The 22,974-nt window shown below is 29.3% G+C and overlaps 7 protein-coding genes and 1 long non-coding RNA gene across 8 annotated transcripts; 4 read left to right on the top strand and 4 right to left on the bottom strand.

Moving 5' to 3' along the window:
* Positions 1 to 39: 39 nt before the first annotated feature.
* On the bottom strand, positions 40 to 2,316 carry LOC130676509 (uncharacterized). Its single transcript, XR_008991417.1, has 3 exons — positions 2,040 to 2,316; positions 1,824 to 1,901; positions 40 to 544 (listed from the first exon to the last, which is right to left on the bottom strand). It is a non-coding gene; the product is annotated as an uncharacterized LOC130676509 (long non-coding RNA).
* Positions 2,317 to 2,499: 183 nt separating this feature from the next.
* LOC130676507 (uncharacterized) lies at positions 2,500 to 4,452 on the top strand. Its single transcript, XM_057482784.1, has 2 exons — positions 2,500 to 3,033; positions 3,750 to 4,452. The coding sequence occupies exons 1-2, from the start codon at positions 2,615 to 2,617 to the stop codon at positions 4,114 to 4,116; spliced, it is 786 nt and encodes a 261-aa protein (XP_057338767.1). The 5' UTR covers positions 2,500 to 2,614; the 3' UTR covers positions 4,117 to 4,452.
* A 130-nt stretch (positions 4,453 to 4,582) lies between these two features.
* On the top strand, positions 4,583 to 5,890 carry LOC130676505 (probable alpha-ketoglutarate-dependent hypophosphite dioxygenase). Its single transcript, XM_057482783.1, has 2 exons — positions 4,583 to 4,889; positions 5,223 to 5,890. The coding sequence occupies exons 1-2, from the start codon at positions 4,671 to 4,673 to the stop codon at positions 5,823 to 5,825; spliced, it is 822 nt and encodes a 273-aa protein (XP_057338766.1). The 5' UTR covers positions 4,583 to 4,670; the 3' UTR covers positions 5,826 to 5,890.
* Positions 5,891 to 6,249: 359 nt separating this feature from the next.
* On the top strand, positions 6,250 to 7,672 carry LOC130675716 (uncharacterized). Its single transcript, XM_057481550.1, has 4 exons — positions 6,250 to 6,415; positions 6,458 to 6,692; positions 6,867 to 7,332; positions 7,394 to 7,672. The coding sequence occupies exons 1-4, from the start codon at positions 6,250 to 6,252 to the stop codon at positions 7,670 to 7,672; spliced, it is 1,146 nt and encodes a 381-aa protein (XP_057337533.1).
* Positions 7,673 to 7,674: 2 nt separating this feature from the next.
* Positions 7,675 to 10,374, bottom strand: LOC130676504 (uncharacterized). Its single transcript, XM_057482782.1, has 5 exons — positions 8,941 to 10,374; positions 8,614 to 8,873; positions 8,373 to 8,546; positions 8,220 to 8,301; positions 7,675 to 7,975 (listed from the first exon to the last, which is right to left on the bottom strand). Exons 1-5 carry the CDS (start codon positions 9,139 to 9,141, stop codon positions 7,733 to 7,735), a joined length of 960 nt encoding a protein of 319 aa, XP_057338765.1. The 5' UTR covers positions 9,142 to 10,374; the 3' UTR covers positions 7,675 to 7,732.
* Positions 10,375 to 10,582: 208 nt separating this feature from the next.
* Positions 10,583 to 12,305, bottom strand: LOC130676508 (dynein light chain Tctex-type protein 2B-like). The gene is made up of 4 exons (XM_057482785.1): positions 11,977 to 12,305; positions 11,751 to 11,884; positions 10,861 to 10,994; positions 10,583 to 10,775 (listed from the first exon to the last, which is right to left on the bottom strand). Exons 1-4 carry the CDS (start codon positions 12,138 to 12,140, stop codon positions 10,728 to 10,730), a joined length of 480 nt encoding a protein of 159 aa, XP_057338768.1. The 5' UTR covers positions 12,141 to 12,305; the 3' UTR covers positions 10,583 to 10,727.
* Positions 12,306 to 13,266: 961 nt separating this feature from the next.
* On the bottom strand, positions 13,267 to 16,154 carry LOC130676503 (uncharacterized). Its single transcript, XM_057482781.1, has 6 exons — positions 15,302 to 16,154; positions 14,886 to 15,027; positions 14,506 to 14,814; positions 14,100 to 14,250; positions 13,651 to 13,925; positions 13,267 to 13,574 (listed from the first exon to the last, which is right to left on the bottom strand). Exons 1-6 carry the CDS (start codon positions 15,508 to 15,510, stop codon positions 13,362 to 13,364), a joined length of 1,299 nt encoding a protein of 432 aa, XP_057338764.1. The 5' UTR covers positions 15,511 to 16,154; the 3' UTR covers positions 13,267 to 13,361.
* A 2,538-nt stretch (positions 16,155 to 18,692) lies between these two features.
* LOC130676659 (sialin) lies at positions 18,693 to 22,632 on the top strand. The gene is made up of 7 exons (XM_057483069.1): positions 18,693 to 18,833; positions 19,677 to 19,918; positions 20,478 to 20,714; positions 20,781 to 20,865; positions 20,948 to 21,321; positions 21,387 to 21,761; positions 22,330 to 22,632. Exons 1-7 carry the CDS (start codon positions 18,830 to 18,832, stop codon positions 22,567 to 22,569), a joined length of 1,557 nt encoding a protein of 518 aa, XP_057339052.1. The 5' UTR covers positions 18,693 to 18,829; the 3' UTR covers positions 22,570 to 22,632.
* Positions 22,633 to 22,974: the final 342 nt, after the last annotated feature.

Here is a 22,974-nt window from a genome sequence, read left to right as displayed (position 1 = left end):
AAAGAAAAATTGCTAATGCAATTTTTGTTGAGAATTGCAAATGAAACTCAATTTATTAGGGTATAATTATTCAATATTTTATAAACTTTGCTCGATAGAGATAAATTCTGCTAGTGATTGTTTAATACAAGAATCAATTCTTTTTTATTATTTCGTCAAGAAATAATTTTGTAAAATTTTTGTTCAATTATAAATTTAACATTTTAAACTTAATTTATGACGAAAAATCCCTTTGTGTTTTGATTATCAAGAAAAATTGACAATATACATGTATATAAAAAAAACTATCGTAAAACGTTGACTCCATTTGAAGAGGTGACTGAATGCTTGAATCCTCCCGAAGTGAAGTTGTAGAACTGTTTCGATGGCTACTTTTCTTAAACAGCTGGATTTAGGTTTTTCCAAATGACTGGCTGCTGGACTTGTAATCTACACAGCAGTTCTGATGAAGGGTAATCGAATTCCCTTATCGACTGCCTGCAGGAATGTCTGCATCGTCCGAGCGGCAGCTCTTGGAATGCCTGGACCATCGGGCGATGACTTCCTTCGTTCCGAAAAATAGAGTATATACTTGAGTACATTCTTACCCCCTCGCAGATTTGAATCGCGGTGGAAACACCGTGGAAGTCTAAACACCGTGGATGAACCGTGGTTACACCGTGTATACAGTGTATTTACTGTGATTACGCGGTGTCTCCACCGTGATTCCACGGTCGCTTCATCACCGTGTATACACGGTGTTTCCACTGTGATTAAGCGGTGTATCTACCGTGATTCCACAGTGGCTTTGTGCCATTTCACCACCGTGGTTCCACGGTGTATCCACCGCGGTAAATCACAGTGGTAAAATGGAACAAACCCACCATGTTTCCACCTTAATTCAAATCTGCGAAGGGGCATGTATAATTATTGAAGATAATATTAAATCTTAACCTCCTCAGTCCCGAGGCATCATTTTGTTTGCTATTTGAGTAATTTTTCATAAGTATACTTATAGACCTTTTAAGAAGCAAAACAATATATTTTATATTCTTTCTAATTTGAAGTTTTTAAAGCCATCTATTTTAAAGCTGTATACAGCTCTATAGCAATAAAGCTGTATACAGAGCTGCTATAGCAATAGTTATTTTTATGGTTCAGCAAACATCGGCTAGTTCCCAATGCTGGAAAAATTGTCTTCTATACGGGACCTCAGTATCGAGGAGGTTAATTAAAACACTGTAGGTTTCACTCATTTTAGTTTGTTTAATTAAAAATTACTCATTGTAACCACTGTTTTACATCACGATTGTTTCAAAGGAAACAAAAAATTTTTCACTTGTAAAGTTTGAATACTCAACTTAAATGTAGATGCCCATATCATCGCGTTCAAAATTTTCATCCTTTAAAGATGAAAATTTTGAAGATGAGATTTTTATCATAAAAATCTATTTTTTGTCTATGATTGACATCTATATTTTATATATGCTAAACATATTCGGACTCGTATATGATGAATATTATATTTTTTTAAAAAGAAAAATATATATCAGACAATACAGTTAAATTGACGTTACAGAACGTCCTTTTTTTACTCTAAATTTGCTCATTAAAACTTTTTTTTAACAGCAGGGAAGCCACAAAAAAATGATTTCAAAATTTCCTGATATTTCCCGCTTTTCCAGTAAAGTTTTTTACATTTTCCCTTGATTTAGAAATTTTATTTGTATCATTTAGATATTTAAAATTTTTGTTACTTTTTCATTTTTAACAATTAAATTAGATAATTAAATTATGCGAGAAACCATCAAAAAATGCCAATAAAATAACTTAATATTACCTACTTTTGATTATTTGACGTCTTGATGTGTAAATAGCGGATATTCTTGATGATGATGATGGTAGTGATGATGTTGATTATTCTGTAAACCATTTGATTCAATATTAAATATCAGTAAAATAAATTCAATAAAAAAAAAAGTGTTAAAAAAACGGGTTTCTGTTTCTTAATTATTATTATTATTTGATTAATTATTAATTAAATAAATAAAAATACATACATTGACACAGAAAAAAGAAAGATAATTTATAATTGTGGATTTAGTTGATACAAATTATAGGTTACCACACCGCGTGGTTGATGAAATATTTATTCCGGGTAGGGATGTATGATTCAAGATTGATTCCCCCCAGAATCGATTTTTTCGAAGATTGATTGATTAAAACCAACATGGTGGAATTAACCGGAAATTTTATTTTTATTTAACGAATATATTTTTTTTATTTAAATTTAAATCAGCTACTTCTCTTAGGCAGTTTATTAAGCAATTAAATATATATATAGACCAATCATCAAATATTTGATAATTATTTATTATTCACAGAAAAAATATACTATATATAATTTATTTTAAATTCAAATAATTTCCGGGTAGCGGGGATGAGTTCGCATGATAAAACAGAATTCCTGTTTTGCTTTGACGCTAGTGACACCAACCCATTTTAGTTTTGGGCAATATGCACACTGGGTAATTTGCGCCATACCCAATATAATTATAAACCCGGTGTCGGAATAAAGAGGTTATGGCAACCCAGTTAATTTAAAAATAAATTATTTAGTGAATAAATTTAAAAAATGGTATCGAGAAATAAACAAAAAGAGGCTACGATTGCTGTCAAACTGGAAGAGCCACTGACAAGTGAATCATGTTCTAAAATAATTATTGAACTTATAAAGTATGTATTGTTTCAAAAACAACAGATACCATTCTCATTTGACACTCTGATGCAACTTCAAGGGAGAATAAAACCAACAGACAAAAGTTTTAATAACAACAAGACATTATTTAATACTCTAGACAACATGACATTTCAACTGTCATCACAGTTGCATTTATCTGGTTGTGATATTAAGGAAGTTGTTGTGATAATTGGTGCTACCACAGTATCGCCAAAGTTTTCTTTGAAACTTGAATTACCCCGTGTTATTTTAAGCAGCAAAAAACACGCCGAGCATCAGCATTCTTTCAGGAAACCTCTTCTTACTCTTATGAAGTAATTATCATTTTACAGTAAATTATGTGACAAGGGATCAAACAAAATGATTTCAGACCAGGGTGAAGCCTCCTGACATCACTCGTAGTCTGAAATCGTGTTTCATCCTGAGTTACACACAATATTTTTCATGATTACCAGCATTCGAACGAAGTTTCAGCTGTCAGTCAGAAATAAATTAATTTAAGATCACCCTGATAGCCAAGTTTGCACTTCCATAAGTTGATGGCAACTTTCTGATAAACTCGTCGTCAAGTTGGTCGCAACTCATGTACACCAACTTTCTGATTAGAAACTCTGGTTATCAGGGTAACAGCGTAAGCGTAAATTGTCATTTGTAATTTATAATTAAGCAGAAACTATAAATTCTATTTATTATTCATACTAATTTTTATAAAACTTGATGGCAAAGTCAGAGCTGTCATTTACGTAAATAAAATTAATGGCCTGAAATTACTCATAAACAAATTACAAGTATTAGAGTTTGAATTATGAAAGTCTTCAGTCAGCGGACAGAAACATTTGTTTGTTCTCAAGAGACGAAACAAGTTTGTTTCTGCCCGCTGACTGGACATTCATAATTTACGCGATTCGATGCGGGTATCATGAAAAATTAATTATTTATTCAATTGGTTTCTTAGTGGATCTAGTCCACTAGGAGTTCCAGTTGCTGAAAATTTATCAGGTTTATTAATTATATGATAAATTTTTTCCAGATCTCTAGTTGAGTGTCCAGAGTTCCAAGAAGCAATGACAGTTCCCCTTGGTCTGACAAACACATTCGTATTGATACAAAAAAGTGATACTAATAATAAGTCTGATTATTTTTTACCAAAACCCCAGTACAATTTACCAGCACATTCGGGATCGTGTTTCACTATAAAACTGTACCACGATGATGACTTTATACTGGACTGCAAGTGTCCTAATTTAGTGAGGATTTATCACGATCAGCTGGAGAATAATGTAGATTCTGATGACGTAGATGAAAAAATTGATAGGAGAGGTTGCATAGAAGCAGAAGCTTCTTATCTTTGGTACCAGTCGAAAGAATTTGTTAAAGGATTTAAATTTTTACGATAACAATTATCTATTTATATATAAATAAAATTAGACACAATTTTTAAATTTTATTATTTTAAAAAGACTGTTTGATATTTTAATATTTTTATTATACACTCAATTTAGTATTAAGATCACTAATTAATAATAATTTAAGATTAATGAAGAAAATATTTAAGTATATTTTTAAAAGTATTTACGATAAAATTATGAAATATCAAATTAAAAAACGATCGATACCAACATATTATATAATTTATATGTAATAGACTTGCGGCAAAAGTTTTTATCTTGATTTTTTTTTAAATACATATTTGATTGTAATAAATTAAATATTGAGGGTCGAATGTCAATATTGATAAAAATAAACGATTTTTTTAGTATCCAACTTACGTTTGATTATCGTAACATCCAACTTTTCCACTAACTTATATTTTATATAAAAAAACATATATTTACAAGTGGGAGATTTAATAATAAAGAGCTTGATCATCTCAGCTCTGATCAGTAACTCAACTTGCAGTGAATTTGTAATAAACAATTTTGTCAGTGCGATTAATGCTTGATAATTAAAAATGAGTAAACTAAAGTTTGTAACTCCGGAGCAGAAGAAGTGCTGGCAAGACAATGGATTCGTTAAACTTACGAATGTATTTACGGAAAAAGAAATCGAAGAATTTTCTTCTGAGTACGATGAACTATTCGAACGTAAGAGACGCGAAGATATGGAAGGTTTGGAATCAGCTTGGGCTGGAAATGACATGAAAAATTTATCTGGCAATAGAAATGTCACAGTAAGTATCCGTACACTAAAAAAATTATGGAGTGAATGCGGATGAGTGTTTATTTATTTGATCCTCTCGGATTGAAATTTACTCCAAAGGGGATTTTATTTTATTATCAAAAGTCTGGTTCGGTGTGAACGCGGATTTGAATAAAATCCAGATCACTCCGAAATTACTTCGCTGGAAAAATAAACTCCATATGCGGAGAGATTTTTTTCTAAAACTCCGGAACTCCCAGTGACGGAGTGAATTCGAATTTAAATAAAATCCGTAGTCACTCCGAATTCACTCCCAATTTTTTACAGTCTATTAAAAATAACTTTTTATTAATAAATATTTTAGGTAAAGTCTATTCATAATCTTCAAATGCACAGCGCAGTCTTTACACGAGTGATAATGAATTCTAATTTACTGGACGCAATGGAAGACATCATGGAAACTAAGGACATTGTTCTGCATCATACCAAAGCTCATATCAAACCACCGGAAAAGGGAGCGCCTTATTTGATGCATCAAGACTACCCGTATTTCCCGCACAAGAAACACACGATGCTGGCGATCTTCATTCATCTTGACGATACCACTCCGGAAAACGGCGGACTGGCCATTTATCCTGGCAGCCATAAGCTGGGACCACTGCCACCGCACAAAGTAATTGATGAAAAAAATGAAGCCTATCACTACGTTGATCCCGAGCGCTTTCCTCTGTCCAAGGCCACGCCAGTTAGTGCGAAAAAAGGAGAAATTATTGTTTTTACTTATTTGACTCTTCATGGATCGTATCTGAACCTTTCTGACAGACCTAGACGTATGTTTTTAATGCAATTGCGTGCCGCTGATGATGAACCTACTGAAGACACTCATAAATCTCCGTGTCAGGAACTTGTTTTGCGAGGTAGAAATATATATCGTAAAGCCAACATGGCTACTAGATTTTCTCACTAATTTTGGTTTAAATGTAAAAGATTATTTTTGATAAATCAAAGAATTTAAAAATTTTTTCGTCATAATTACTGAAGAAAAAGATTTATTTTAATTTATAGATAATTAATTAATTAGATAAGGAAATTAATAAAATATTCTGTAATAAATTTTAAAATAATTTTTAATTTTTTTTGTTCGCTAATTGATAATTTTAATTATTTAATTAGTAAATAGAAAAAATAAAAATTTTTTAAATTACGATTACAGGGAAAATTAAAAAAAAATTTTTGTAAAATCTGAACAGTTGTTATTTATTTTTATTTTGCTGTACGCTGAGCAACTTCAGATTATTTTGTTTCAATTATTTTATGGATTGCGTTTGAATTTTACAAGGGGTTACTTTTTAAAATTATTTATTTGATAATTAATTAATTAATTGAGAGCAATGTCTACTTTTCGATCGTATGTGTCAGTTAAATCTGACAGTTCATTAGAAGACTTAGATTTTAATTTTGAACATAGCGACGAAGAAATTGGAAGTTTGGTTGCGTCTGATAATAATTTATTTGATTCAAATTTTTATATCGATGACGACGAAGAAGAAATTAAAAGTGATTTTGAATTTTTGAAAAGTCAAAATGAAAATAATTTAGAAAAAAAATCTAGTGGTTCAGAAGTTGAAGGTGGAGATGAAAAAATAAATGAAAATGATTTTGATTCTTTGGCAGGTAAAGAAATTACTGATGACGATTTTGAAAAAAAATCTGATAGTTTTAAGTCGGAAGATGGAAAAGTTGAGGAAGATAAGAAGCAGAGACACGAGTCATTAGTCAGCGAAGAGAGATTAAATTTAATAGGTCAAGTAAAAAAATTGTGGGAAGAACGCAAGTATTTAAGATGGAAGAATAGTTTTCTTCATAAAAAGTCTCGTGATTTTTTGAAAAAAAATAAGTTTGTTAATTATTTTGAAAAGTCAATAATATTTTCAACGATTCATTCCGACCATAGGTAAAATAATTAAAAAATAAATATCCTTTAATTACATAATTAGTCTTACTGTAGGTACGAAGCTGTTTTAAATGAATTCGAAGTTGTCAAAATTTCTTTAGAGAGCAGCAATAGAACTCTAATTGACGTCACTGAAGATTTTAAAAATTTGTATAATGCGCGGGAAATAGAATTTGATAAATCATTTCAAGAATTCCGCGCCCGCTTTTTTGAAATCGGCGAGTGTTTGAAGACCAAAGAAAATAAATTGTCGTGCGTTAACAAAAAAATCGGCAGGCTGTTGAATAAAATTCAGAGCCGTATGGAAAATTTAAAAGAAACGCGGATTGTTTTATTCAAACTGAAAATTACTTATAAAAAAATAAATGATCAGCTTTGTAGAATAAATATTCTGGGCGAAGGTTACACTGTGACGGAGTATGAAAATTTATCGATGATTAAAAATTCAAATGTGGAAATTTTACATAAACGAGAGAGAAAAATAGATAAACATCATGATAAATGTGTGTCAACAATTAACGTAAGTTGTGTAATATTTGTTTTTGTTTTTAATGAAAATAATTGATTTAAAAAACTGTTAGATGTTATCGCAAGTCAAAGAACAATCCAGTAGCCTAGATGATGACTTGGAAAAATTTAAAAAAGAGTGCAAAGAGTTAGAATGTAGTAAAAATAAATTACAAGATGAATTTAATAAACTAAGACGAGAAAAAGAAGCGAAAAGAAAAAAAATTTTATTATTGCAGCGGAATCTTTTCTCCATGAATCCGGAGTTGGTTAAAGAAATATCGGATCGGGGGATCGAATACGCGAGACTTAGATCTAGGATTAAAAATTTACAAGAAAGTGATGATTCATAATTGATAATAAATTAAAATCTTTAATAATTTTGTTTATAATTATTATTATTATTTTATTATTTATGTTTGAGCAAACAAAAATGTCAGTTTCTTAGACTTCTTACGATTCTTTCTTCTCGCTCGTGCATCAGATCGTATAAAATTAATTTCCTCAAGAGTTTCATTTTCATTCAGTGAAATTTCACTCTTATGGATTTTGTAAACTACTGTTCTTAGCAGCCTGAAGTCATTTACGACAATGACACGGAGTATCAAGAAAGACAAGCCCGCTACCCAGCTCCAAGCCATCAACGTTATCGTAAACTAAAATAAAAAGTTATTTCGTCTTAAAAAAACAAGTCTACAAAATTATAAATTAAGGTAAGAGACCTAGTACTCAATCAGGAAACTAGTACTCGGTCACTCCATGTATTTGTATAGATATATTTACTAAAATTCAGTAAATATAGATATGCAAGTATATGAGTGAGCGGGTACTAGTTCCCTTATCGGGTACTGGGTCTCACCTTAACAGAATAAAATAATAATTAATGTTTTTTGTAATTACCTCTAAATTTCCTTGAGTATCACATAAATTATGAGAGTAAAATTTATGTATTTCTAAGTAATAACTTACTAATTCACAATCACTGAAAGTATTTTATTTTTTTTTTAAATTGAATCCTGATAAATAATAAATTAAATAATAAATTTTTTTTACTTGGTAAATTTAACTAATTCAGTGAGATTCATATATTTAGCGGCAACTATTTTTAAACCTGCAGTCATACTGTCATATCCATGATAATAATCATAAACAGACAGATAAATTACGATTGTAAAAATAATTTGAAATATTAAAACTGGCGGTAGTATCAGCCATTGAGCTCCAAATCTTTGGATAAACAATTGGTAAATAAATAAATTATTTGAAAAATTGAGGAATAATTAGACGGGCTTACATTCCTGAAGCGCATTTAGCAAATAACATGCACCAAATAATACCAAATGAGCATGAGCATAAACAAATAAAATGAAAATATTGACAATGTCCCTTGTGCAGAAATGTTATTATTACTTTAGACCTCCAATCATCATTAAAATCTCCATTATTATTATTGTTGCCATTTACTAATGAACCGTCCATGCTTCTCATACTTCTTACGTGCACCGGAGGCTCTACTGAAGCCCATAGTGGACAGTTGCCTCCAAAAACATGTTCCTGAGTTATACAAGATAAATAAAGAATAGAATATTTAAATTATTAGTGACTATTTTATTAAAGTTACCCAAAATAAATAAAATAAAATAGATGCGGCATATCCTAGCATCGCAGATGTCAAATACATGATTATAGGGATCCATTTCCATGGTGAGTGAATTTCTTGGGTTACTCTTTCAATTAGTTCCTGATTTGTGGCAAATACTTCTAGATTAAGAGGTACTGAGTTTGATCGATCATTAGATTTACTTGATTCGGCATCAGACATTTTTTTACTTAGAAATGTATTTAACTGACATTTAATTAATTCTTCATTGAAATAAATTCACAAACTGAAACTGACATTCACTTGTTTAGTTTTGATTACAATTGAATGAGAACTTTTAACAGTTCATAATTTTTTATGCGCCAATAGTTCAATGTCTCAATTTTTTAAATTTTTATAAACATTTAAATTTCGCGCTAAATGTTCATTTTGTTTTTTTTTAAGCTAGAGCTAGATCATTTCCAAATGCACCCTAATTAACATAATTATTTACACGAATAATTTTAATAAAATGATTAAATTTCAATTTTGAAATTTCACGCCAAGTTGGCGGTACTGCGGGCGATCGAATAAATCGCAAAATCGATTACTTTGTATCAACTGGCGGTTCGATAGCGGCAGTTAGTATCATCGAAAATGGCAGTTGTAGTCCAGATCTTTCTTTGCGTTTGAATTGAAACACAGTATTGCAGTTACGTCGTGTAATTATCCATTAAATCTGTTGCTCATAGTTATTGTTTAATTAAATTGTGTAGTGTTTGTAAAATTTAAATTGTGCAAAGTGTCTGTATGACACTGAAGTTCGCCGCCATCTGATAATTTTTGAATTTTTTTTTAAAATAACAGATTATAAAAAAAAAGTATTTAAAAAATTGCACCTTTAGTTTTTTAAATTTTCTACATGTGCATATTTTTATTTATTTATTTTTTTTTTCAATCAAATTGTGGAAAAAAAAATTCAAAAATTGGTAATTGTCTGCTAACTTCAGTATCATAACGTCTGTAGTGTCGTTAAGTATTAAGTGTTCAGTGGTAGTGTAAAGTGTTGCTGATGGCTGATGCTGATAACTTCCTAGTTCCTGAGCAAAATCATCTGGCATCGTCTGGTGGGAAATAGCAGTTAAGTGACGTTTTTTGGCTGCAATACACTTGGAGCAATTTAATTCAAATCTCCAAGTGTATTAGGACACCCTTCTGCATATTATTTCCCGCCAAGGTTTGTTCAAACACTCAAGTGTTTTTTTTTTTTAATATTTTAAATATTTTTCTATCATATTATGCCGCCATTTTATTTTGACTGATTTTTAATTTTTATCCAGTTTCTAATAATTCATTCTTCAAATATTTAAATTTACCGCCCAAGTAATGAGAATAATTAATAAAAATAAAAAATTTCGAGTATATTTTTTAGTCTAGGTGCATTCAGAAATGCTGTAGCTCTAGCTCTAGTCTAGCGTTTCCATTTATCGAGAGCTAGCGCTAGAGTATTTCCGAATTCTCCCTGTAATAATTTTGAATGTATAACTTATATTTGTTTCTATTAATTACGGATGTCAATGTAAAAATTTTATGACTATAAAATTATAAAAATGAATAAGTTTTGGGCAGGGTGATGACATTTATTGCGATGAGCTTCAATTACAATGAAAATTAAAATTTATTAATAAGTAAATTATTTAATAATCAATTAAATTTACAATATATTTAACACGAATTTAGCCGATTGCTGGTTGATCATTAACTGACAAGTATAAATTAAATAAATAATTAAAAACTATAACTGACACATTAAATTATGAAGCAATTTGCTAGTAAAGAAATACGGCGTATACGCAAACTACACAAAACAATGATTCCTAAAAAAAAATAAAGCCAAATAATATTTATCAGTTTTCAAGCCTGGGAATAAAATTTAATAAAAAAAAAAATAATTCTACGCACATTAATAAAATTTCCATGAGCATAATCATCAGCTTCGGCATCCCACAGACACCTGGTGCCTATTTTAACACCAGCTCCTCTTTGTTCACCCAAGACAACATTGACAACATATTTGTACTCTTTAAATTTTAATTCTGAAAGTCAAATCCAGTTGATAATTTTATTTTTCAACAAAAATTTATTTTAATAAAATATTAAAAGTAAGAGATCTAATGCCCGATCAGGGAACTAGTACCCGATCACTCATTGGATTTATATGCCTGAATTTACTTTTTGCTATATATACACAAATACATGCAGTGATCGAATACTAGTTTCCTGAGGTTCCATGACAACTGATCCCAGACAACTGATCCCCGACAAATAATCACACGATAATTGATCCCATAGACAACTGGTCCCACTGACAAATTTATAAAATAATTAATTATTAATTAATTACTATGACATGAGTAATTAAAACTCACTGATGTAAATATAAAAAGTTAAATTATGTAAATTAGTTGTTGATAAAAATCAATTGACCACCAATCGTTGATGGGATCAGATGTCGGTGGGATCAATTTGTAGGGATCACTTGTCGTGGTATAAAATTGTTGGGATCAGTTGACGGCACACCGTTTCCTGATATGGTACTGAAATTAGCTGACGTCTGATAATTTTTAGACTTTTATAGAAACGGTAAATTACAAAAAAAAAAATATTCAAAAAAATTGCACTTATAGTTTTTTTAATTTTCTACGTGTGCATATTTTTAGTTTTCCTTTTTTTTAATTTAATTGTTGAAATAAGAAATCCAAAAATTTTTAATTGTCTGCTAACTTCAGGATCATTTTCCTGATCGGGTACTAGGTCTTTGACCTTAAACGTAAAACATTTTTAAAAATTACCTTTAACTTTATTTTTAATAATATCCGATATTTCTTTACCCCACTTATTAGCATCCTGGACACTGTAAACTTTTGTTGATAATTGATCATGTAATACATCATGAATTATTTCTTTTACTACTTGCGGTTTGAACCTACAAAAATTATAATTTTCTTAATCAATTAGACCATCACCTAGGTTATGTTTATTTAAATAAAACTACAAATAATTAATAAATATACAGACTTGTCAAGAAGTTGAGGACTGATTTGATACGAAGGTTGCGATCGTTCATCATCGTCATTTAAAACTTCATTATTGCTGTCTTTTTTATTTTTTAATAATTTATCTGATGAACTCTCACTGTCAGGAGTCAAAGTTGTTTTTTGTTTATCACTGGTTTTACTCATTGTTATTTATTATTTATTTTTAATATTTTATTATTTTTAATTGTCATTTATCTTTTATCACAGTATCAATTAATGGACATTTTATTTCATTATTTATTTATTTAAATTACAATGATAATCTTTTGTTGACAAACAAGTATCAGTCATATTCATTCGGTTACTAAGGACAACTGCGCATGCGAAATGAATCAATTGGCGCCAAATATTCCCTGGGCGTAATTAATGACGTACTGATTATTGATACCTAATTTTATTTAATTATAATATTTTGAATCTAAAAGAACCTGAGATAATACGGCTGCTAAATTTCAAAACACAGTAAAGGACAAATTTTTGAAAATTGATTTCTTAGTATTTTTAGTTCCAGTGACGTCTTGCGAACATGATTCAATTAATATTTCAAAATTTTTATTTTTGTCAGTTACTGTTTTTTGAAATTGGGCAGCGGAATACACTGAGTTCATAACACAAAAAATTTTCAAAACGCTGACAGTAGCAGACATCTGTCAATTCTAGTATTTTTATTAACGAGTCGCTTGTCAATAGAATAAATTTTTAAAAATGTATACAAAATTTTTTTCAGATTTAGTTTTATTCCGTCAGTATTTAATTTTTTTACTTAAAAGATAAATTTTTGAATGATTGCTACCTGCAGCATCATAATTTTATTAGAACTTTTGGTTAAAAATTTTCTAAACTTCGTAATTTGAATCTCGATTTTTTTTTACTTATCAATTCTTACAGTTATTTTTATTTAATAAGTCAATTAATAGTATATTACATACCTAGGCCAGTAAAACAAGAAAAGTCTCAGAGCACATGTAATTGTTGGCCGAGGCGAAGCCGAGGCTGACAAACATGTGGTCTGAGGCTTTCTTTTTTACTGGCCAAGGTGCGTATACTATTTTTCTGCTCGACGAAGCCGGAAAGTTGCAACTTCGTTTAGGGCAGCGGCCCGAAAGTTGCCACTTTCCGGCCGGAGGGCAGAAAATTAATTTTTCGTTAATACTTTATTGACAGTATAAAAAATTGATACATATTAAGTATATATATTAAGTACATATAAATTTTACTTGTAAAACTCTCAAATTATTTTCTCATTTAAAAATTTCTCATATAATTATCCTACAAACATAAAAAAGTAAAAAAATTAAAATACAATAATTATTTTAGTCTCGTAAATAAATGCACATCATTATAATTATTATTTAAATGTAAACCTTAGCAAGGCTTACAGTAATTAACTGTAAAATTCTCTTTATCAATAATTCTATACTGATAATTTTTATAGTTCATGAAATCTAATTCTCGCATAGCATTTGAGTGATCGTAAATTTTTTTAATGACCGGGGGAAATGATGCAACGTTTGCTGCTGTCGCGATTTCGTCATAATAACTCCACTGGCGTTCTTTCATTTTAACAATATGTCTTATCTGAAAATATAAACAATATTTACTTGGACGTAAGTTCACTACCCATAGATTATAAAAAAAAAAAAAAAAGTCTTACAGGTATTCCTTGTTGGAGAAGAATTTTCTTCTCATTCTCATAATCCAGCCGCATTTTTTCAGCAGTCGGCAATTTAATATCTCCGTCAAGAATCTTCAGAATATACTGCGATTGTATATGAAACATCGGAAAGGGTATAACGATTCCCGGTAATCCCATAAAAAATAAATTCGGTACTTCCGCGTGGACAAGATGTTTGTAAACTGGCTCAACATGATTGTCGTCAGTTTTCACTGAGACTTTGTCAGACATAAACGGGTACGTAAACTTGTAGCCTGAAAATAATTCCCTTAAGTCCAGAACGACACTTTTCATATTGAAGTAGGACCTCGTTATAAGACTATTAGTTTCTCTCTCAAACTTGCGATACCTGGTTTATAAAAAAAGACAGCAAATAGTCTTATAAAGAGGTCCGACTGTATATATTTAGAAAATTATTTTTCTATTACCAGTACAATAAATGAAATCATCAATTTCAGCAGATGTTCCATCTCTGAAGTGAAAGGTATTGCGATCAATAAATTCAATACCTGCCCTTTGTTCGACATTATCAGACATCTTAGCGTTCAGTCCTTCCGGTAAATTATGACTCAAGTATACCTTTTAAATTATTTTTATTTATTATTCAAATAAATCATTACACTGTAAAAAATCCAGAGTAAATTGGAGTGAACTGACATAAATTTGAATGCGCACTCACTTGGATCTAGAGTTTCAATTCAAAATGAACTTCCCTTTGGAGTGAATTTTACTCCAAGGAAATTAAATACACAGTCACCCACTCCGCATTTACTCTGGACTTAAACTGCGTTCACTCCGCAAGTTTTTTACAGGATAAATATAAATATTAGTTACCTTATCAGCATATTTAGCAACTTCAATAGCAATATCAATCCCAGACCAAGAAGCTCCGAGGATGCAAACTTTTCTTCCTTTGTATTTCTCTGGGATCCGATACTGGTGACTGTGGATGCAGCTACCAGTGAACGTATCGCTCCCCTTTATTTTAGGAATATTACCAACGGTGTAATGGCCATTGCAGAGTACGACAACATCAAATGTCTTGGTTGTTTGTTCTTGTGTCGTCATATTTTTGTAAGTAATCAGCCAAGTGGTCTGTCCACCTGACGTTACTGGTTCCACATGTTCAACTAGAGTATTGAACTAAAGAATTTTTAAATTAGCATAAAAGTATGATATTTAGATATTTTATATATCAAAGTAGACAAAATTACTTTTATATGAGGATAGAGATTAAAATGCTGAGTATAGTCTTGTAAATATTGACGAATAACAGAGTGGTGTACAAATGATGGTCCATCTTCATCTTTAAAAGGGAAGTCTGGTATCTGCATTATTTCTTTTGGCAAATTTGTTCTGAAATATTGAAATTTTATATAAATTAATGATAATAATTACTGTAGACTGTACTGCAAAAAATTCGGAGTGAATACGGAATTTGAATGTTGAAATGAATTCCCTTCTGGAGTGATTTTAACTCAGAGGAGATTAAATAAATCGTAAATTATCCACTCTGAAATTAATTTGCATTCACTCCGCAAATTTTTTACGATGCGTGGAAAAAATGACTCAATATTTCAATTAAATAATTGATTAGCGTTTACGTGGTATTATAATTAAAAAAAAATACCTAAGATTTTTGTACATACTGCTATGTACAGGAAGACCATTTTTATCAACTTCAGTTTCATTTGTGTAAACCCAAGTCCCTCCAACTTGATCAGTTTGTTCAAATAGGGTAAGAGTATAATCTTTTGCTCTTGCAGACACATGTCGCGCGACAATTAATCCAGCAACTCCACCTCCAATTATTGCAACTCTCGTTTTACCACTTGGCATTTTTTAATCAAAATTTTATTCAAAAAATTATCTTTAGCTTTCAATGCTCGTTAGAAAAAAATTTCTTAAACAATCAAGATTACAAATAGTAAAAAAAATGAGTATTTGTAGCAAATAAATGAACACAAGACAGTAAGTACAGAGATAATGAATAGTAAATTCTATTTATTTTCAATAAATAAGTACTCATACAATTATTTGAACCGTAGTCTGGTCAACGTTTGAATCAAGACTGAATAGTTTGGTAGAATGTATCGCATTAATTAACTCTTTCCCCACCATAACTATTTTATTTCACGTGTTTACGTCAAACTAAAATCTAAATTCTTCCATAAATATATTTTTTAATAGATACCTTGTATTTATTACCTTGGATTAATAGCTTGCTTTTTTTTTATTTACCAACTTAATTTGGTGTTCGCTTTAATTTTATTACAAATTTATTTATATTTATTTTTTTACCGGATTTAATTTTCATAAGAGTAACCGTTGGCATGTTAAATTATATTTTTTTTACAACAAATTATATGTATTATATAAAATGTTGCACATAAGACTTGAAGAAATTACGTTGGTCTGATTTTCACTCGTTTCTCTTGTAAAAAAAAATGTATGTGGAGGTAATTGCAATCACGTGAATTAAATATTACACATACCAGTAAAATCACTATCATTACCCTTATTTTTCAATGAAAAACATTTAAATATATAATTTTATTTTCTTTAAACTTAATTTGAAATTTTTTTAAAGGGCTCAATAATAAATAAAATAAAAAAAAATTTAATTGATAAATTTCATCAATTGATAAAAAGTAAGAGCTAATGAATAATTTATATCAAATACTATTTTAATTTATTTACTAATTACGAAAACAAAATTTTTTTTACTGGTGTTATTATTGAGTTTTACTTATTACTTAATAAATAAATAATAAATAATGATAAGGATAAAAAAGAAAATTATTTTCGGTGGCCTAAAAGTTGTGATAAATTTTATATATGTTGTCATATATTTGTAAGTACGGTATATATATTTTGTAGGGCAAACTATTGACTCTTGCATCAACTTACCACGTGAACATTCTTCAAGGTCACAGCTTCAGAAATTGTGTACCATCTACAAATAATCAAGGTCTCGCGTCGATTCATGGATTTAAAAAAAAAGTCATCTTGATTGTCATAAATAAATAATTATCTTTAATTACTCAATTAAAATTATAAAATATAAATAGAGATAAACTATCTATAGGGTAGAGGTACCGTATTTGGCCACTTTAGGGCCAGTTTTGGACACTTAAAAAATTCAAATAAAATAATCTGTAAAAGACCCAATAACATAATCAATTTTTTAAATATGTCTAAAGATACTTCTATCCCACTATTAAAATGAAAATTTGATTTTCCACTTTTTCATTAATTAAAATAAAGGATTAAATGTCCAAAAATGGAGCAGTGGCCACAAATGGTACCTCTAACCTAGATAATTTTTTTAAAATAATTTTTTCTTCAAGCCCTCGGTCTAGATTTTCGATAGAAATATAGACTATAGTAAAATAATCTGCAAATCGATAAATTTAAACTTCCCGCTAAGAAAATTGAAAATTTTCAAAAATTCGGGAAGTTATTGGTTTCGGTCCGATTTCCGAAATCGGAGTTTTCATCAGATGTCGATGTTTTGAGGTCGTAGGAAACGATAACAATTGTCCTCATTTTCTCAGGATAATTATTTATATGAATTATTAAATGTACCTCAAATTGAACCGATCTCCCAATTTTTTTTTCCAGTGAAATGTATACACTGTCGGTCTAGCCGTTTTTTGAGCTCGAAGAGCTTAAGAATTTACCAATAATAATGTTTTCGGGCTCTCTGAGCTCGAAAACAGCGGGAAGTTTTTGGGCTGGCCCACAGGGTCAACCGATGTCCAGATTTTTTAAACTTAATTCGTTCAAATAAAAAAAAAAAATGAATGATAAGAAAAATTTTTATTCAGAAGAATATGAATGAAAAAATGTAAAATTTATTACGGAATCATCTACTGCAATGGAACGATTTATTTATCAATTATCACACAATGGTAATGATTGATGAGGAAAGCTATCATTAAGAAAACTTTTACTGTGATATTGATAATTTAAACGCAGTAATCAAAAACATCCTCGGTAATAAATAATTATTGTTAATTGTATTATTTTTTATGGTGAATCATTCAATTTTATAAAGATAACGAATAATTGAATCATTAATAGTACATATATATGTATATTTTTAATCAAAGGTATTTCTGAAACCTATTTATCGTCCGTATCCAAAAGTTCCAATAGATTTATATCAATAGTCCCAAAAACTTTCTTTGAAATACGCAGAAGTTTATGGTGCAAATTTCGTGTCAAAATATTCAGTAGTTTTTGCGTAATGAGCGCTTGAAAAACACCTATCATTTTATAGATATATATTATACAGAATCATATATAATTACATATAAACATGTATTATTATATATAATGTCGTGAAAAAAATATATTTTAAAAAACGGATTTTTCTTATCATCTAAATAATAGACTTTACTGTTTTATCAGTATACGTAACAACAGTATTATCAATAATTTTTTATAAAAAGACATTTACATGATGAGGATTTTATATTCGCACTCATAATATACACTATAGTGTTAATGATAACAAAATTACCAAATTACTATAAATTATAAATCCATTCATTACCACAGTAGAAATAAGGATTTTTGATCAGAAATTTTTTTATTCAGTGAAAAATTTTGATAGTTAAATTAAAGAAGACAATTAGAAATATTCGTGAGTTAATACTTTAAGCAGTTGTTTATTTTAAAATTACGAGGGTGATAAACTATCGTAAAAAATCACACTACTTTTGATATTGTTGTAAAAATTTTCATGTATATGCTTATATACTTATATATAACCACATATAGTTACATAGATACTTATAATATATATATGAGCCCATTTTTATTACGTTTTATCAAATGTAATTTATATATGTTTCAATGAAGCGGTTCAGGATCCATGTAGTCTCAGATCAGTAACCGTAGCAAGAGCACCAAGTGATTGACACTCTTTACCAAAAAATTATTTCTCAATTGAGTTTTTGAATTTATTTTTATTTAGTTTTACTAACTCATTATCTTGCAATTAAAAAAAATATAATGTCTCTGTGTTTGTTTTTGATAAAACTCTAATCAATTTAAACAAAAAAATTTCGTCTTTATTTTTGATCATTGCAATGATTAATTAAACAAAAAAAAAAAAAATAAACTTTGTGTAAATAAACAAACAGAAAAAATGGGTAAGGTCTATTTAAAAATAATTTATAAATTATAAATAACTTTTATCAAAATAAATATTATTATGGATAAAAAAAATAAAAATATTAATTAAAATAAGTGTTTAGGTAATTAAAGCGGTCACTGACCTTGTAAGGCGCCAAAAATAAGTTTATTAAATAATTTAAGCAAACACTTATTTTTTGACAAAAGCGCGCGCGTTAATTGCACAGTAATCGCAGTCGTAATAATATTCATATCGCGATTAAATAATAATTTAGATTACAAAATAATAAAAATACGCATGAATATCCGACTCCCCTCGTGGTAATGTTTAGATAATTTTCTATTTATCACTGGATTATTGATGCTTAGGCGCCCTTCACTCTAATCAATTCAATGAGATCATTGTGATAGCCGGCTCTTCACGGTAATTGTGACTGCCAATATGTATATGGGGTCACAGTTTAAAATCCAGGTCAAATAAAAAAAAAATTAATCCCGCCTAAAATTAATAATTTAAAATTAAATATTATTTTATTACGCTATTTTTATCTCATTATTTTATTTTTAAATATCGTACTATTTTTACATGATAACTCGGTGATTAAATACTACCTCTGTTTAATTAGCAATATAAATTTATGTTTTTAAAAATTTAATTATCATTGTCTCGACATTAACTTTGACATCGTCATTGCCAAACATTCAATAAATTTTAAATATTATCTATTGAGATTTTAAACGTCACAATTTAAATACAAAGATATCAAAATAATTTAGATAAAATTACTAAAAATATATTTTATTATTATTGTTATTTTTGTTGTTATTTTATGAATAAATTAAAAAAATTTTTTGAACAGGAAAAGAATTACTGTCATGCAGAGATGTTCTCTGGATATTAGTATTTTGTGGTTTTGCAATAAATTATATGCTGAGAATAAATATGAATTTGGCTATAGTTGCAATGATAGTACCACGTACCAAAGCAGCAGCAGTTGCACAATGCTCAGCACCTTATATTGTTTCGACCGGAAATTGGAAAAATAATACGAATAATAACTCATCAATATTTTCAACATCAAGTATTGTTCCGAATTCTTCGGTAATAAATTACACTGATAATTTTCGGAGAAAAATCACATAAACTATGAAATTTTATTATGCTGCTGACCAAATTTTAAACAGGAAGTTGAGTGGCCAAAAAATTATTATGCTGCGCTACAAAAAAATATTATACATTAAAAACTTATTGATAAATTGTATTGAAAATTATTTGTCTAAAATAAGAATCATAGAAAAGAATCAAAATTTTTAGAGGCTCACAATAATTATAGTTCAGCATAACGATTTTTTGGTGACTTCCCTGGTGGAAATTTTTTGGACTTTTCTCTGGAAAAACTCTGAAAAAGTCTTTAAAACTTTGAAAAAGTCTTTAGAACTGAATTTTTTAGAGAAAATTCCGAAAAATTTCTACCAGGGTCAACTTCCGGTTTCAAATTTGGTCGACAGCATAATCAAAATTCATACATTTTTCATCTCCATTTTTTTCGTGTATAAAAAATATTATTATTACATTTTACTATTAAATATGTATATATATTGTAATGATAATTTAATGTAACAATTGGTCTAAATTTTAAATTAATGTGATGCCATTATAGATAGGACAATTGTTTGATTGGGATGAGTACGAGCAAGGTCTTGCTCTGGGTGGATATTATTGGCTACACTGGTTGTCGCAATTACCGGGTGGTCTTCTGGCCCGGCGTTATGGCACCAAAATGGTGTTTGGTCTAGGAAATTTGACGAGTGCAATACTTGGATTATGTATTCCATTCGTTACTCACTATCATCTGTATGCTCTAGTAACAGTCAGAGTTTTCCAAGGCTTGGTTTCGGTGATTATTTTGACAAAGCAGTCTAGCAAATAAATAAACAAATTAATTATTTAAATATATCTTCAGGGTGTGATGTGGCCGGCAATGCACGACATGACTGCTAAATGGATTCCGCAGAATGAAAGAAGTAAATTTGTCAGTGCATATATGGGTAGTTATTATTTTTATACAAATAAAATATTTAATTGTTAAAATCTTTCAGTAATTTTCAAAAAAATATATTAATTTTGCAGGTAGTTCCGTTGGAGCAGCTATTACTTATCCACTTTGTGCGTTTATTATTAATTTACTGAACTGGGAAGCAGCTTTTTATGTGACTTCTTTAATTGCCATAAGTTGGTGTGGATTTTGGTACTTTTTGATTTTTGATTCGCCGAGAATTCATCCAAGAATTTCACAAACTGAGCAAAAGTACATACTGGAAAACACCGCGGGCACAATTCAAACAAAAAATTCTGGTGAAAAAGTTCCATGGAGCCAAATTTTATTGTCTTGGCCACTTTGGGTCACTGTGATTGGTCAATGGGGTGGCGCATGGGGTTTCCTGACCTTCATGACTCAGGCACCATCATACTTCAATTTCGTACATGGTTGGAATTTAAAAGCCGTTAGTATTCAATTTTTTATATTTACATAAAAAAATTAATTTACTTACCAAGTTTTCATTTGCAGACTGGATTATTTTCAGGACTTCCTCATATTTTAAGAATGCTCGTCTCTTATTTCTATTCGATTCTAAGCGACTGGTTGCTGCGAACCAAAAGATTGTCGCTGAAAAACGTCAGAAAGTTAGCGAACATGGTAACAACCGGTGGCGGAGCTATTCTGACTCTCGGATTAGCCTTCAGCGGATGTCAGCCAACACTAGCAATATTTTTTATGATGACAGGAACGGCTGTCAATGGTGCGGTTTCTGCTGGCACCTTAGCAAATTTAGTGGACTTGAGTCCTAATTTCGCGAGTGTCTTGTTAGGATTTTGCGGGCTCATTACCGGTATATCTGGTTTTGTTTCTCCATTAGTCGTTGGTATTCTAACAAATCACAAGGTAATTTATCAATTAGTAATTACTTTATAAACATTTCTGCATTAATAACAAATCACAGTTTTATTGGATAAAAATTATTTTCTTGTTATTTAAATATTTTCTTATGATAAATATCATTACCTTGAAGAAAATATTTTAATATTAATTTATTATTTATTACAAAGAATTTTAATTGTAAAATTCAAGTTTTTTTATTTACTAGTTAGTTGTAATGACAATAATATATGTGTCTGAGGAAAGACTATATAAATCATGTTACTGTCTTAATTATTTATTCATAATTCTTGGCAATTAATTTTTAGTAATTGAGGTAATTCATGATTTATTAATTATTTATGTAATTTGAATTTAGTATAATTAAATCTAACAATTAATTTTTAGTCTTTCTAATACTTGATAAAGTCGGGAAAGCAACGAAACGTTGTACAAAAATTAAAAACAAACATTAAATAATAACAAGAAAATAATTTTTATCCAATAAAACTGTGATTTGTTATTTAATTAATTATAATGAATATGAGACAACGAGATTTAAAATTAATAACAAAATTAACTTATTTTTATTCAGCAAACTGTTGAACAATGGCGGCTAGTTTTTATAATTGCCGCTGTAAATTTAACAATAAGTGCAGTTGTCTACACAATTTGGGGTACTTCTGATGTACAATCGTGGAACAATCGTTCAGATAAAGTTGATTCGACTGCTGAAGAACTAGTAAAATTAAAAGTCAAAGTTAATGATGAGTTTAGAGATGGAGACAATTTAAAAAAAGAAAAAATAAATAGTGAAAAAAAATCAATGGTATAAAAATAATGAATAATAAATAATAAATAAAAAACTTAATTAAATGTATAGTAGGAAATAAATAGTCGTACGTTTGATGATAATTGTGATTATTTAAATAAACAGTAATATATTTGTATAAAAGATAAAAAAAGTCAGTTGCTTGTTCAATGATTATTTAAGTACCTGATGATTATCATTGTAGAAACGGAAACTTTTCAATGTTTACTTTCAACGTACACGATTATTTTGTCTTGCTACAATTGACATTGTCACTAATTATTATTTTTTTTTACGAACAATCTATAAATTAATTTAGCAAAGTATTTGCATATGTAATTAAATTAACTTTAGACTTAATATTTATAATCTTGGGTGATGGACTGTCAAAATTAATGCCGAGGAAGGAAGTGATAAGAGTTTAAATTA

This window comes from Microplitis mediator, chromosome 10 (assembly GCF_029852145.1).
Source record: "Microplitis mediator isolate UGA2020A chromosome 10, iyMicMedi2.1, whole genome shotgun sequence".
Classification (NCBI taxonomy): domain Eukaryota; kingdom Metazoa; phylum Arthropoda; class Insecta; order Hymenoptera; family Braconidae; genus Microplitis; species Microplitis mediator.
Note: the sequence above shows the minus strand (reverse complement) of the source record. Positions and strands in the feature narration are given on the sequence as shown.

Coding starts and splice junctions, on each gene's coding strand:
- LOC130676507 (XM_057482784.1), top strand. CDS start 2,615: ATGGTATCGAGAAATAAACAAAAAGAGGCTACGATTGCTGTCAAACTG. Junction 3,034..3,749: donor CCTCTTCTTACTCTTATGAA/GTAATTATCATT, acceptor AATTTTTTCCAG/ATCTCTAGTTGAGTGTCCAG.
- LOC130676505 (XM_057482783.1), top strand. CDS start 4,671: ATGAGTAAACTAAAGTTTGTAACTCCGGAGCAGAAGAAGTGCTGGCAA. Junction 4,890..5,222: donor CTGGCAATAGAAATGTCACA/GTAAGTATCCGT, acceptor TAAATATTTTAG/GTAAAGTCTATTCATAATCT.
- LOC130675716 (XM_057481550.1), top strand. CDS start 6,250: ATGTCTACTTTTCGATCGTATGTGTCAGTTAAATCTGACAGTTCATTA. Junction 6,416..6,457: donor CGACGAAGAAGAAATTAAAA/GTGATTTTGAAT, acceptor AAAATAATTTAG/AAAAAAAATCTAGTGGTTCA. Junction 7,333..7,393: donor AATGTGTGTCAACAATTAAC/GTAAGTTGTGTA, acceptor AAAAACTGTTAG/ATGTTATCGCAAGTCAAAGA.
- LOC130676504 (XM_057482782.1), bottom strand. CDS start 9,141: ATGTCTGATGCCGAATCAAGTAAATCTAATGATCGATCAAACTCAGTA. Junction 8,302..8,372: donor GAATTAGTTAAATTTACCAA/GTAAAAAAAATT, acceptor AAATACTTTCAG/TGATTGTGAATTAGTAAGTT. Junction 7,976..8,219: donor ATACTCAAGGAAATTTAGAG/GTAATTACAAAA, acceptor TTTTTATTTTAG/TTTACGATAACGTTGATGGC.
- LOC130676508 (XM_057482785.1), bottom strand. CDS start 12,140: ATGAGTAAAACCAGTGATAAACAAAAAACAACTTTGACTCCTGACAGT. Junction 11,885..11,976: donor AGTCCTCAACTTCTTGACAA/GTCTGTATATTT, acceptor TAATTTTTGTAG/GTTCAAACCGCAAGTAGTAA. Junction 10,995..11,750: donor TATTAAAAATAAAGTTAAAG/GTAATTTTTAAA, acceptor TTTGACTTTCAG/AATTAAAATTTAAAGAGTAC.
- LOC130676503 (XM_057482781.1), bottom strand. CDS start 15,510: ATGCCAAGTGGTAAAACGAGAGTTGCAATAATTGGAGGTGGAGTTGCT. Junction 14,251..14,505: donor TTGCTAAATATGCTGATAAG/GTAACTAATATT, acceptor ATAATTTAAAAG/GTATACTTGAGTCATAATTT. Junction 13,575..13,650: donor TTCTCCAACAAGGAATACCT/GTAAGACTTTTT, acceptor TTATATTTTCAG/ATAAGACATATTGTTAAAAT.
- LOC130676659 (XM_057483069.1), top strand. Junction 20,866..20,947: donor ATTTGTCAGTGCATATATGG/GTAGTTATTATT, acceptor TTAATTTTGCAG/GTAGTTCCGTTGGAGCAGCT. Junction 21,322..21,386: donor ATGGTTGGAATTTAAAAGCC/GTTAGTATTCAA, acceptor TTTCATTTGCAG/ACTGGATTATTTTCAGGACT.